Here is a 13747-nt window from a genome sequence, read left to right as displayed (position 1 = left end):
GCATCCCAATGAGGTAGGTACAGCAAAAGTATAATTTCATGTTACATATGGGGAACTTGTCTTGGGATGATTTGATTACACAGCTGATGTCTGAAAGGATTTGAAATCAGGTTCCCTTTTCAGCCCTTTGAAGAGCCATTGGTCTCTTTTGCTATCTTGTATTTGTTTTCTTATTACCATTTCTGTGGAAATGAGAGCACATTTTACCTAGCAAACTCATAGCACTGAATTTTAAATTGATTTAGCATTTCTCTTTATTCCCCCAAATCCTTTTCATCCTCCAATGGAGGCTTTCCTTCTCTTGCTTCCTCCAGCCACTGAAGATTCATCTTTCCTTTCATTCTCTAGCGCCACTTCTAATCTACTCTGCTATCTATTTTTTTCTTTTTTTTTTTTTTTTAAGTGAGGCAATTGGGGTTAAGTGACTTGCCCAGGGTCACACAGCTAGTAAGTGTTAAGTGTCTGAGGCCGGATTTGAACTCAGGTACTCCTGACTCCAGGGCCGGTGCTCTATCCACTGCGCAATCCAGCTGCCCCATCTGCTATCTATTTTGATGCCACATCCTCTCTTTCAAAGTAAATACATAGCATTTTCCTCCTTGTCATTGATTGACATCCAGGATGGTTACCAAGTCTTACACATGGAACTCTTGCATTCATTCATTGTATCTTTACCTTTCACCTTTCTGATTGCCTTAAGTCTCTCCCATCTACTTGTTGCCATTGTCATGATGTCCTACTCCATTCATTCCTTCTAGCTTTACTTGCCTCCCTCCCTAGCAGAGATACCACAGCCAGCTGTTTTCAACACTGCCTTCTTAGATTCCTAGAGACACTTGTTCTTCTGACCCTTTGGTGCCTGGCCATACACATGACTAATTGTGAGTTACTCTAAATGCCTGCCTCTGGGATGGTAACATTTGCTAGAAAAATAACAAAACTGTTGAATCCATGGTATAGTCATTCATTCTGTCCCTGTTGTTCTGGAATTATTCAGTTATTTCAATGAGACTGTTTCCTTGCAGTGGTGGCTGCTTTGAATACACTCACCGGACTACACATTCTAGCCCTTCGTTCATAGCAGAGAGCAGATGAAGGCCATGCTTCCTTTCATTGTGTCCCATTGTGTACCATCCTTTCCAAAAAGTCTTCCTGTTTGTCTTTTCTTACTCCCATTTATGTCCTTTGACTTTCCCAAGGCTCCATCTTTGTGCTTGAACCTTCATCTTTCTTGGATTTTGTTTTATCATTTATATCCTTTTCCTTTGTATTTTTCATTCCTTCTTCTTCTCTACTGGATCTTTCCTACTTTCATTCTTGAGAATCCCTGACCCAGAAAACCTTCCCTGAACCTTGCTTTCTTTTTTCCTTCCTTCCTTTCACCCCTGATACTTCTGTTTCACCACCCTTAATCCTTAATGCTTTTCATGTGCTGGTGTCCTAGCTGCTCAACAGAAGAATGCAGCTTGATTCATCACTAAACAGAAACAATGGAGAAGGAGACTGGACTCTTCCCTCAGGAGCTTCCTTGCTATTGTTTTGCTTTTAATTTTCAAGGAAGTGGAGGAGCTCTTTATGGTGGCCCTTATAAAAAGTGATGGCTTTAAAAGAGAGAGGGAGAAACTGTACTCATACAATGGAAATGCATCTTTTTTTCCCCCCATAAAAGTATTTTGTTTTTTCCAGTTACATGTAGAGAAAGTTTTCAACATTTGTTTTTATGAGATTTCTAGTTTCAAATATTTCTCCCTCCCTGCCCCCCAAGACAGCAAGCAATCTGATATAGGTTATATGTGTACAATCACATTAAACATATTTCTGCATTAGTCATGCTGTATAAGAGGAATCAGCAAAAAGGAAAAACCTCAAAAAAGGAAAACAAAACAAAAAAAAATAGTATGGTTCAGTCTGCATCTAGATTCTATAGTTCTTTTTTTCTGGATTTGGAGAGCATTTTCCATCCAAAGTCCCTTGGAGTTAAGTCTGTCTCAGTTGATCGACACACAGTGTTGTTCATACTGTATACAGTGTTCTCCTGGTTCTGCTCATCTCACTCAACATCAGTTCATGTAAGTCCTTCCAGGTTTCTCTGAAATCCTCTTGCTCATTGTTTCTGACAGCACAATAGTATTCCATTACATTCATGTACCTCAACTTGTTCATCCATTTCCCAATGGATGGGCATCCCCATAATTTCCAATTCCTTGCCTCCACAAAAAGAGCAACTGCAAATATTTTTGTACATGTGGGTCCTTTTCCCTTTTTTATGATCTCTTTGGGAAAAAGACCTAATAGTGGTATTGCTGGGTCAAGAAGTATGCACAGCTTTATAGCCCTTTGGGCATAGAGTTTCAAATTGTTCTCCAGAATGGTTGGGTCAGGTCACAGCTCCACCAACAATGCATTAGTGTTCCAGTTTTTCCACAGCTTCTCCAACGTTTATTATTTTCTTTTTTTTTTCCGTAATAGCTCATCTGATAGGTGTCAGGTGGTACCTCAGAATTGTTTTAATTTGCATCTCTCTAATCAATAGTGGTTTAGAGCATTTTTTCTTATGGTGATAGCTTTGATTTCTTCATCAGAAAACTGCCTGTTCATGTCCTTTGACCAGGAAATACATCTTGTAGCAAAAAAGATTTAGAAGGAAAGAGCTTAAGATGGTGGCTTATCTACAGGCTTTGGTCTTGTTTTGATTCAGTCCTCACCATCAGTGTTGGGCTTGGGATCGTGTCCTTCTGAAATCATTTAGTCCAACAGTGTCCATGGGGAAATGGGGAAACAGGCCCAGAAGATGACACGTACTGAGTCACCCACTCAGGACAGAGGGTCTTTGAGCTTTCGAACTAGTGTTGGCGGAAGCCTCAGAGGCAGTCCAGTCCAGCCCAGACATTTTCCAGATGAAGGAACTGAAGCCCAGAGAGGGTAAGAGGCAAGCCCAGGATTCAAGAGGAACAAGCATCATGGGCCAAATAGGAATCTGGGAGGTCTGGCTCACCGCAGTCAGATCCAAGTCTCGTGACTCTCAATCCAGTGCTCCTGTGATTCCATGCTGCTGCCTGTGTTCTAGGGACACTCAGCCCTTGGGAGGGACTCATGGTACCAACTTCCATCAGACTGAAGCAGGCACTGAGCTGGCCTAGGGCTTTCTGTGGGGTGTATGGGGACCCTTATCCTTCACCAGTCCTAGGTTCCCCAAATTCTCTTCAAACTTCCCTTTTCAGTATTCCCAATTACTTTTGTCCTGAGAACACCAATGGTGCTATCAAAAGTCCTTGATTATTTCAGGGAAGTAGCTTCTTGGAGATCATCCTTAACTACCTTTTAGTACTTACTGGTTAGGTACAAACTCAAGGAGTATGCCTTCCTCTACCACCCATGTTAGTTGGAGATAAGTTTCTTATTGTCTAGAATTCAGCCTTTATTTTGTAGTGGATTATAAGTATTCTTTAAAATAATTTTTTATTTCCTCTTTCCTATTTTTAAAAAAATCTGAGTTGTCCTAATTATCACCACCACAAGAAAAAGGTTCCCTACCAACAGTAAGCTTCCCGACTATCAGACTGCTGTAAAGCAATAAAATGGTGGCAGATGGACCTGTGTCTGGGCGTTCATCTCTTCTCATTCTCTGCTTGCACTTTCCCCATTGTCTGAATTGTCCACTCAGAGGGAGTTTTAATTTCAAAATAAAAATACTTGGGGAGGTGGGGCATAGCTAATAATATTCTATATGTTTCTAACAGCCAGAATCTAGAAAGGCAGGATTTCTTTCATGAGGCACTCATGAAATTCCAAATGTTAATCATTAATCATTGTCTGAATGTCTGCTGTGGTTGTCCTTAAGTGAATACAGAGTTAATTAATACTAAATTACTCTGTAAGTGTTCCATTCTGTTGAGTTCCTCAGTTAGCCTTTCTTTTTTTAAGCATGAACAGTAATGCTGAAATACTTAAAGGTATGGTCTGGGTTCATCTGTTTTCCTTCTGTTACAATAATGTAGTTCTTTTAGAATTAGGTTTTTTCTTTGCTTTTGCTTTTTTTCCACTTGAAGCTAACTTCTGAATTCCTCAGATAGAATGAACAAGAAGAGGTGGAATAAATAATGTGAGAAAAGTAGAGCTGTTGACTTCATGTGTATGCGGTCCGTGTTCTGAGATTGTCTTTCCTTATGGCTTTTCCCTTTGCACCTTTCTAGCTCCAGCACATTGTGAGTGATGAGATTTGTGTACAAGTGACTGACCTCTACTTAGCAGAAAACAGCAACAGTGCCACGGGTGGCACCCTAAATACACAGACCTCCCGAACCCTAATGGAGTCCACATATCAGCGTAAAGCAGAACAGCTCATGTCTGATGAGAACTGCTTTAAGGTGAGAGCTCTTCAGAGGCTTAGCATTCCCAGGATTAGGGGGAGAGGTGGGGGATGTAGAAGTCCAAACACAGGATCACTTGACCCTCTTAGGCCTATTTGATTCACTTGAATGATTTGCTCCCAAACTGTCAATATAATAATACTAACCTTTTCATTTGTATAGTACATAATAGCTTTTGAGCATTTTACACAGATTTTATTCTTAGACCAGCCCTGTCAAGTAGCTGCTTCAAGGATTATTCCCCATTCAATTGGTGACAGCTCACTTCAGGAAACAAACAACAGAGCCAGAACGGACACCGTGCCATACTTCCCCACCTGTGCAGGGAGGCGGAATGCTCAGCATTGCAGCTTAAGCTTTTTCCAATTTTGATTGCCCAGCACTGTTACCATTTGCCTGATTTCATATCCTAGCCCTGGAAAGATCTATAAGAGTCATCTCTGGTTCAGTCCCACCCTTCATATAGAAGTGTATCACAGAACCTTAGGCTAAAGGGTTTGTCCTTAGTGATTTATATAGATGGGAATCTTTGTCACTCAGTGGTCTTAGGCATGTCTTGAAGTAATAGGATGGGTTTATTTCAATCTAGATATATCCTCAGGCATGGGATAAAAATCTTCTGTAACACTTCTTTTGAGTGAAAGTATATTCACACTATAGTAGTGTTGCAAAAGGACATGTCTACATGTCATCAATCACCATATTTGATTTTTAGCATGCAAAACTAGACACAGAGTGTGTGTGTGTGTGTGTGTGTGTGTGTGTGTGTGTGTGTGTGTGTGTGTGTGTGTGTGTGTGTGAGAGAGAGAGAGAGAGAGAGAGAGAGACAGAGAGAGACTGACTGACTGACTGACTGACTGACTACCTGGCTTGTAAGTAACCTTTGAACTTCCTCTTGTGTCACAGGACTGCTTCACCATTTGGGATAGTCCATTGCTTAATTTTCTGTTGTTCTCCCTTGTAGCTCATGTTTATTCAGAGCCGAGGCCAAGTTCAGCTGACAATCGAGCTGCTAGACACAGAGGAAGAGAACTCTGATGACCCTGTGGAAGCAGAGGTAGGAGCCCCTCACCCAGAGGTCAGAGGTCACAGGCAAAGCTTCATGTCTTCCTATAGAAGTCAGTGTGTCGGGGCAGCTAGGTGGCACAGTGGATAGAGCACCGGCCCTGGAGTCAGGAGTACCTGGGTTCAAATCCGGCCTCAGACACTTAATACTTACTAGCTGTGTGACCCTGGGCAAGTCACTTAACCCCAATTGCCTCACTAAAAAACAAACCAAAAAAAAAAAAAAAGTCAGTGTGTCATGTTCTTTCACTGAAGCTACCAAACCTTTAAGTAGAACTCCCACATGCCACCCTGTTTTTGTCCTGCGGCATGACTTTTGTCCCTTTCTTGCCCTCCAGAACTGTCACACTTTGCAAGAGCCCAGCATGATGAGGTAATAACATTGGGCAGTCATAAAGTATAGGTCACTCTCATTGGACCCTTTTATTCTTTTTTTTTTTTCCCGGGACAGTTGGGGTTAAGTGACTTGCCCAGGGTCACACGGCTACTAAGTATTAAGTGTCTGAGGCTGCTATTGGACTCTTGCTAAAGGGCAGGATTCTCCAAGAGGTCCTTTGGGGTCCATTGCATGGAAGAAACCATGTTCCAGCCTCTCCTGAGCTTTTGTTCTTCCTTAGTTAATATGAATCCAGGATCCTGCCCTACTCAGACAGAGGGTAAGCTGAGGAAGAGAGACCATCACCGAGCACACAGTGCTGGTTGGGTAACTCGCATCCTGGAGAAGCCATAGCCCTTACTGTCTTTGCATTTGCCCTCCCAAACCTAGTGACCAGCCAAAGGGCATTTATAAGCACTTTCTCTGTGCCCCAGACCCTGCTGGGACTGAGGATACAAACCATAGGAAACTGTTGAGCTCTCAAATAGCCTGTATTCTGTAGGGCAGATGCTGTGCACAGGCCTAGTTACAGATCTCACAAGTGATAAGGGGTACAGAAAAAGTGGTGCTTAAGCAGAGGTTTGAAGGAAACAAGGGATTCTGAGAGGCTGAGAAGGGAGGCAAGTAGGGGAGCCAGCCAGTGTGAGAGGGTGGAGGTGGAAGGTGACAGGAAAGGGGATGGATCTAGGTTGGGGCAGGGCTGCAAGAGGTGGGGAAGCTCAGCAAAGGAACTTGATGACAACATTGAACATTTACAGCCCTTTACGGTTTGCAAAGCACATTCCACACGCGTCATTTCATTGATGCCCCACCACAACTCTATAAAGTAGCTACTATTGATGCCCCTGTTTTGTAGCTGGGGAAACTAAAGCCTGAGAGCATTTAAGTGACTTGCCAGGTCTCCCAGCTAGTAGGCATCTGAGGCAGGATTCTAACTCAAGCCCAATACTGTATTCACTACACTGTCGAGCAACCTCATCCTAGAGGCAATAGGGAGCCACTGGAGTTTGTTGAGTGGGGAGGTGCTGCTGCACTTTAGGAAAATCACTTTGGTAGCTGGGAGAAGAACAGAGTGGAGAGGGGAAAGCCTGGAAGAAGGAAGACTAATTAGGACCTAGGCTACTGAGATGGAGTCTTGAAGTAGGGCAGGTGGGTGTATGTGTAGAAACAAAGCATTCCTCTTAGCCTTTTGGGATTTATTTACCTGTAAAGTAAAGGCAGTGGGTCTGGTTATTTCCAAAATCCTATCCAGTATGACCTTATTGACTAAAGGTCAAGCTCCTTGAGGGCATGAACACATCTTGCACCTCTTTTATATCCCCCAAGGAATAGAAATGCTTAAATGAAGTGATTCTTCTATTAGTTCTTCTCCACATTATGTTCTGCCTTTATCAGTAGCAGTAAGGGAAGGGGAACCTCCCCATTTAATTTTCATAATTTGAGAAGAGGAAAGATGCCAAAGATAATAACTTTTGTTACAACTAATAATTAAAATGTTTTGTTGTGTGGAGGCACTCAATTAAAATTGAGGTATACAGATTTTGGACTTTTCTAGAATGTTTATGAAGTTACTTACAGCAACTAAATTTGAATGGTGACAACTTTTCAAAACAATTTCTTTCTTTTGTATGCCACTGACAGCGATGGTCAGACTATGTCGAGCGCTATGTAAACTCTGATACTACCTCCCCAGAACTCAGAGAGCATCTGGCCCAGAAGCCAGTGTTTCTGCCAAGGTGAGTGAAGCCTGTTGTGTCTGGGACAGAATATGAAATTATGCTGATCAGGAATGTGAAACTTGATACATATTAAGTAACTGACACCGTTGTCTTTTCATTCATTCTTTTAATTAATCTGCTTTTTGACAGTCTCTTGTTATTAAAGTTTATACTGTTCTTAGCCAGAGAACTCATCATCTCCCAGCAGGGAGATGAGCAATTCAGGGGTTTCACAAGCACAGCAGTTTTCAGGAAGGCCTGCTTTTTATAGCTCATCAGAGACATGAATTTCTGATTCTTCATCTGGGGATTCAAACAGCTATTTCAAAACAGGGAAATGGGTGGGAGGGGAACAAGAATATCATTGCTCTCTTGCCCAGATAGGGAATTGAAGCCCTGGGACTTGTATTATCTTAGTGCCGTGTACGGGCCACCTGGGTCTTCCATCATTAGTGATCTTTGGTCCAGGGTGTCCTCAGCCAGGTGGCCTGTGCCCAGGGAGCTTCTCCAGATCCACTTCCGGGACAAGCACTGATGCCCACAGGGATCCTTTGGTTTGCAGGAATCTAAGGCGGATCCGCAAATGTCAGCGTGGGCGGGAACAGCAAGAGAAGGAAGGCAAAGATGGAAACGGCAAGAAGAGCATGGAAAATGTGGAGAGTTTGGATAAGTTGGAGTGTCGATTCAAACTGAATTCTTACAAGATGGTGTATGTGATCAAATCGGAAGACTATATGTACCGGAGGACAGCTCTGCTGCGTGCTCAGCAGGTGAGAACAAAAGGATCCAGTGGTTTAGGCGGCTTCCTTGCCTGTGAGGGCTGCTGCTCAGCAGAATCCTGAACAGGGGTTCCCAACTACTTGGTCTGAGGAAAGGCACCCACATTCTTCCCCCCTAAGTCCCCTCATTCCTAATCCTCTTCTTCCTCAAAGTCAGAGGGTGAAGATGGGGAGAAGGTTCTGAGACTAGACAGTGTGTCTAATAGAGGAGGAATCCTTTGGTGTTCCTACTGTGACCCTCTTACAAATGAGTTCTTTTTAGTCTTCGATTCCCAATTTGTGTCGTCGAGAAGTTGAATCAGATGACTTCAAATGTCTTTTAGTCCTAATAGTTGTAAGGGCCTAAAATTCTAGCTATGATGTCTAAAATCTAATGAGTGGTTGCCTTAAATTAGAAAACATATAGCACCAATCTTTGGGCATTAGGTATTTATTAAAGTATATTCGGGGGGCAGCTAGGTGGCTCAGTAACACGTACTAGCTGTGTGACCCTGGGCAAGTCACTTAACCCCAATTGCCTCACCAAAAAAAAAAAAGTATATTCGGGGTCAGTAAAGAGAAACAAGTAATTAAAGTATGAGATTTGCCTGCTCTCCCTATCCTGCCTGTCTTTGCCGCCAAGCCCCCGTTCAGCAATGAAAAAGCTTTGCTCCTCCCAGAAGCCTCCTGTGAAACAGGGAACAGGGCCGTGTACACACACACACACACACACACACACACACACACACACACACACACACACACCCCTCCAAGCTAATTGGTTGGTAGCTCTGATTGACAGGACTCACAGGGTGGCAAACATCACTTCCTGAAGCTGATCTGACCTTCGAAACCCCAGAAAGGTCACTTCCGGATGCTAAAGTCACATGGTTTCTTTTCAGGCCAGAGCTCACACTGTCCCTTCCAGCAGGGGGTGTCATTCCAATTCTCACATGGTTTTGAGTCCAAGTCTGTGAATTGGGAAGCTCTTTATTAATGTAGTCATTCTCTTAGCTAATACCCCATTGAGCATTAATGATGATATGGACACATTGCTAGGCCCCTCAGAAAGTCTTTCCCTTAGGGGGCTCTGGTTGATATTTCTAAGGCAGGGAGTGTTTCCAGAACCTACATTCACAGTGTCCAGTGACAAAAAGGGAACACATGAATGGGATTGAAGGCAAGCAAAACAAGTGGGTAGAATGCTTGGCTCAGTGGTCAGCGAGGGTCTTCAGACCTGAGCTGTCATGGAGCAAAGACTGCTGTGGAGGACATTGGGTCAACTTAATATTTATAAAGGTTTATGTGCTAAACTCATCTTTTACCTTCTTGGCAGTCCCATGAACGAGTAAGCAAGCGGCTGCACCAGCGGTTCCAGGCCTGGGTGGACAAATGGACCAAGGAACATGTCACCCGTGAAATGGCAGCGGAGACCAACAAATGGCTGATGGGTGAGGGGCTGGAAGGCTTGGTGCCCTGCACTACCACCTGTGACACGGAGACCCTGCACTTTGTGAGCATTAACAAGTACCGCGTCAAATATGGCACAACTTTTAAGACGCCGTAACTCCCCAGGACGGATGTGTGGCGTGTGTGTCCCTGTGCATCGAGAATTGAAGTGCGATGCCTTTCAGACCTCACTGTGTCTCTGTCAGATGCCACCTGACTAGTGTGGGGCCGGTACAGCCTCTCCCCAGCAGGCTCAAGGTTGGGAACGTGGATCCTTTTTAAACCTAAGCTGGGACTCCTATTTCCCAGGGGTCTGGGACTCCAGGGCATGCCCTAGAAAGGGAAGGAAGGGAGGCATGGACAAATGGTGGTTTTGCTCACCCAGCCCAGCGGTGCTGAGCCCTCATTCCCCATGGCCCGGGCATCGAATGAGCAAACCGAACACTGTACAAGCTCGACTGGATGGTGTGCATTGGGAAAGACCAATAGCAAAGGACGTTTAAATTCAGAGACGTTCTAAACCATGAAGCCCCCCCAAACAACCAGGTGTCATTTTCTTTGGCTCATTCACATCCATCTGGATCACCCGCAGGGTAACTGGGCCTGTGGTTTGGCTTTGGGAGCATCTGTGAATTTGTTTCTCAATGATTGCTCCACTCCTCACGCCTTCCTCTCTTGTCTTCTGGTCCCCGAGCTCCCGACTCACCAGGTCAGATCAGTTGGGCCTTTTTAGCTCCAGTGGAACTGTTTTGTACCTGCTTGTTTACTAGTCTAGCCTAGTGCCATCCACCAACTTTTCTCACACACACTCTTGCACAGAGAAAGTTTTCACGTGATCCCCCCTTGTGTTTTGTAAATAATGTACATACTGTCAATTTTTTTTTTATTAAAGGAAATATGCTTTGATGTGCTAGCAGAACTGCTCTAGCTTCTTGTGTACCACAGCACCGGGTGGCTTCAGATTTAGTCTTTACAACAGATGGACAAGACATTTATTCCACTTTTTACCAAAGGGAGTTACCATTGTAGTGCTTTTGTGTGAACTTTTTCTCCCCTTTCCCTTCCCCTCCCCTTTTTTGGTAATAAATAAAGCTTGCTTCTTACTTGAGGAAAACATTCTCAACCCCCTGGTCCTGCTAGAAAGATACTGTTTAAAACACTGGTCAAATGCTTCAAATCCCAAAGAGGGAAAAGGAATTTTTTTGCTCTAAGTGGTCAAAACTGGGATGTTCAGCAAAGCCACTCAAGCAGCCTGTTTCCAATGTAAAGTCTCCATCTTAACTTTTTAAAAGAAAGAAACTTTGTTCTTTTGGTTAACTGTTGCATCTCCTATCTCCCAGTTCAAAAAAACGGTCACTTGGGGGAAGTTGGCAAGCTATGCCATTTGATTGTGTTCATTTTTTTTTTTCCTTCTCAGTATTGGGGAGTGGGGAGAGAGGGTGAACATCTTAAGTACCAAACCAGTATTCAAAAGAACTTTCCTGAATATGCGTATTTGTGCCCACAAGTATATTGCTCTGTGTGTGTGTGTGTGTGTGTGTGTGTGTGTGTGTGTGTGTGTATGGGGCTGGGGAGTGCTTATATATAAAGGGTGCTAGGGAGTCAGAAATTTTGTGATACAATTCACTAGCAAAAATCACAAATGGGATATATATTTTTTTAATTATAGAACTTTAATCCTGTAATACTGGCAGGTGTTTAAATGTGAGTTACTGGGATTTTTGAAGTGGTTAGCCTGGACTCGTGAGCCAAGACCCACACAAACTCCATAGTACCTGGCTAGGGTGCTTTAGGATTGGCACGACTCTCAGCATCCTGGCTCTGGAGCTTAACAATCGTGGTGGAGGTAGGGGGGGTTCACAGTAGGAGACAGGCCTCTCTGTGTATATGAGACTTTTCTGATTTGATTTTATTTAAAATATCTTTTGTCTCAAAAACGTGGGCAAGGGGTGCAGGTGGAAAGAAGATGAAATGGATCCACGGCGTAGAAGAAACAGCCCTTCACTAAAAGCCTCGTCCGGTGGAAAGGTTTGAGAAGGAGCTGGGTTGGGGGTGGGGGGGCGTGTTGGAGAGTCTCCAGTCAAGAGAAGAGAAGGGTGGTCCAGGGAGTGGGAGGGTGGTGGTGCAGAAGATCATCAGGAGTGGCTTGGAATAAGGCCCTACATCTACTCAGGAAGGGGCTCTGGGGATATGGCATCCCCCACACCTCTGATTTTTTTTTTAATAAGAACATTTTATTTTTAAAGATGTATATAAACATAAGGAGGCCTTGTGCAAGGAGGGGTGGATAATACACTTGACTTTTTCATTCCTCCTGATGTATGACATTGGAGCTCCAAGCTCTGTTCCCAGCCTGTAAGATAGCAAAATTTTCCTTTTATTTTAAATCGCTTTTTGTATTCTGTATTGTGACTTTGGCCACCTTTCCATGTGATTTCTATAAAAAATGTTGTAAACTTGACTGTAGTGCAGTATTTCCATTAAAATATCAGGGCTGATTGTGGTGTATATATATTATTTCTTCTGGTTTCCCAGTAGAGAGAAAAAACTGCTGAGGTTACCTGCGTTTTAATTCACATGAAGACGAAGTTGAAGGTTTGTATGGAAAAGGTTGCCCTTGAACGCCCATTTCCATTCCCAGACACATCCATATTTCTTCTGGTTAGGGAAACACAATTTTTCATGTGATTTGTATCTAATGTTATATTTGGATTATTCTTTAGAATTTCAAACTCTTGTTTTCTGGCATTGGTTAGGAAGGAGTTCACACACACACACACACACACACACACACATTTTGTAGAAAGTGGAAGAATGAATCACACGTGGACGGGGAGAGGACCAAGAGATCAGCTTTGTCTAGAATAGCTTTGTTTCAGCAAATCAAGGGAGAAGGGGTTACGTTTTTTGGGTGAAAAACCTGCAATACTTAAAAATGGATGATTCATGAGTGTGGCTACTTCTGTTAAAGCAAAGAAGGGTCTTCTAGAGTTTCTTTCAGTGGCTAAAAAAAAAAATGACCCTTCATAAGCTGATGTGAGTTGCTTCTTCAAGGGCCTGACCCATACTCAGTCCATTTGGGAAGGACTGGCCAGAGGTTGCCCTCTGTTGGCACCTTTTAAATTACAGGGTTAGTTCTCCCTGCCATGTTTGGGAGTGTTAAACACTTGTGTAAAATGAAGAAAAGATTTGTTGGACAAAGAATGAAAATCAGACATACCAGGTTCGGTATGTTTGCTTGAAATAGCATGGTGTGGGGGCCAAATTTAATATAGGGAGAGTTAATTGGGTGCTATCTGCATGTAGATAAAACCACCATAACAGACAAGATGTTTCTGAGCTAGAGACTCCCACCTTATACCAGATACTTTTTTTTTTTTTGGCTGAGGCAATTGGGGTTAAGTGACTTGCCCAGGGTCACACAGCTAGTAAGTGCTAAGTGTCTGAGGCTGAATTTGAACTCAGGTCCTCCTCACTCCAGGGCTGGTGCTCTATCCACCGTGTCATCTAACTGCCCCTACCAGATACTTCTTAAAGTCACTGTTGTGCATTTAACCTTGTTGGAGAGCTGTTCTCATCCTCAAGTGTATCCACAAACTAGTCTACTTTTAAGGGATTCCTTCTCCCCATTCCCCACCCCCTGGGTTATTAACATCTCTGCCTTTTACTCTGAAACCCCCAGTTCTTTCTGCTCTGAAGATATCATGTTTATAATAAAGAGTTCCCTGCCACCACCATCCCCAACCTTTTGGACCACTGACACCCCACATTTGTACTCTTACTCTGAAAAGACCTGAATGATTGAGTCATTCTGACTCAACAACCGGAACTTTGAACTTAAGGAGAGAAAGAGGGATTCTGGTTTTTAATCCAAGGAGCCCAGGGTACAGCTGAGCAGCTGACTTGGGCTCCAGTAATGTCACAACCTATGCGTTGGCTCCTGTTCATACATGCTAACAGCTGGGCAGCAATTTGGGAATCTGATGCCCTCATCTCATGAGAAAACCCAAG

The 13747-nt window shown here is 43.4% G+C and overlaps 1 protein-coding gene across 2 annotated transcripts in view; it reads left to right on the top strand.

The window, feature by feature from the left end:
• SIN3A (SIN3 transcription regulator family member A) overlaps positions 1–12224 on the top strand; it is a 76062-nt gene extending 63838 nt beyond the window's left edge. For both annotated transcript variants that reach the window (XM_043984974.1, XM_043984975.1), the window contains exons 17-21: positions 4194–4367; positions 5335–5427; positions 7453–7547; positions 8092–8299; positions 9624–12224. In XM_043984974.1, the coding sequence (XP_043840909.1) occupies positions 4194–4367; positions 5335–5427; positions 7453–7547; positions 8092–8299; positions 9624–9854 (801 nt within the window). In that variant the 3' untranslated portion in view covers positions 9855–12224. The remainder of the gene's footprint in view (positions 1–4193; positions 4368–5334; positions 5428–7452; positions 7548–8091; positions 8300–9623) is intronic.
• The last annotated feature ends 1523 nt before the right edge of the window (positions 12225–13747 follow it).

Source organism: Dromiciops gliroides, chromosome 2, assembly GCF_019393635.1.
Source record: "Dromiciops gliroides isolate mDroGli1 chromosome 2, mDroGli1.pri, whole genome shotgun sequence".
In the NCBI taxonomy this organism is placed as follows: domain Eukaryota; kingdom Metazoa; phylum Chordata; class Mammalia; order Microbiotheria; family Microbiotheriidae; genus Dromiciops; species Dromiciops gliroides.
Note: the sequence above shows the minus strand (reverse complement) of the source record. Positions and strands in the feature narration are given on the sequence as shown.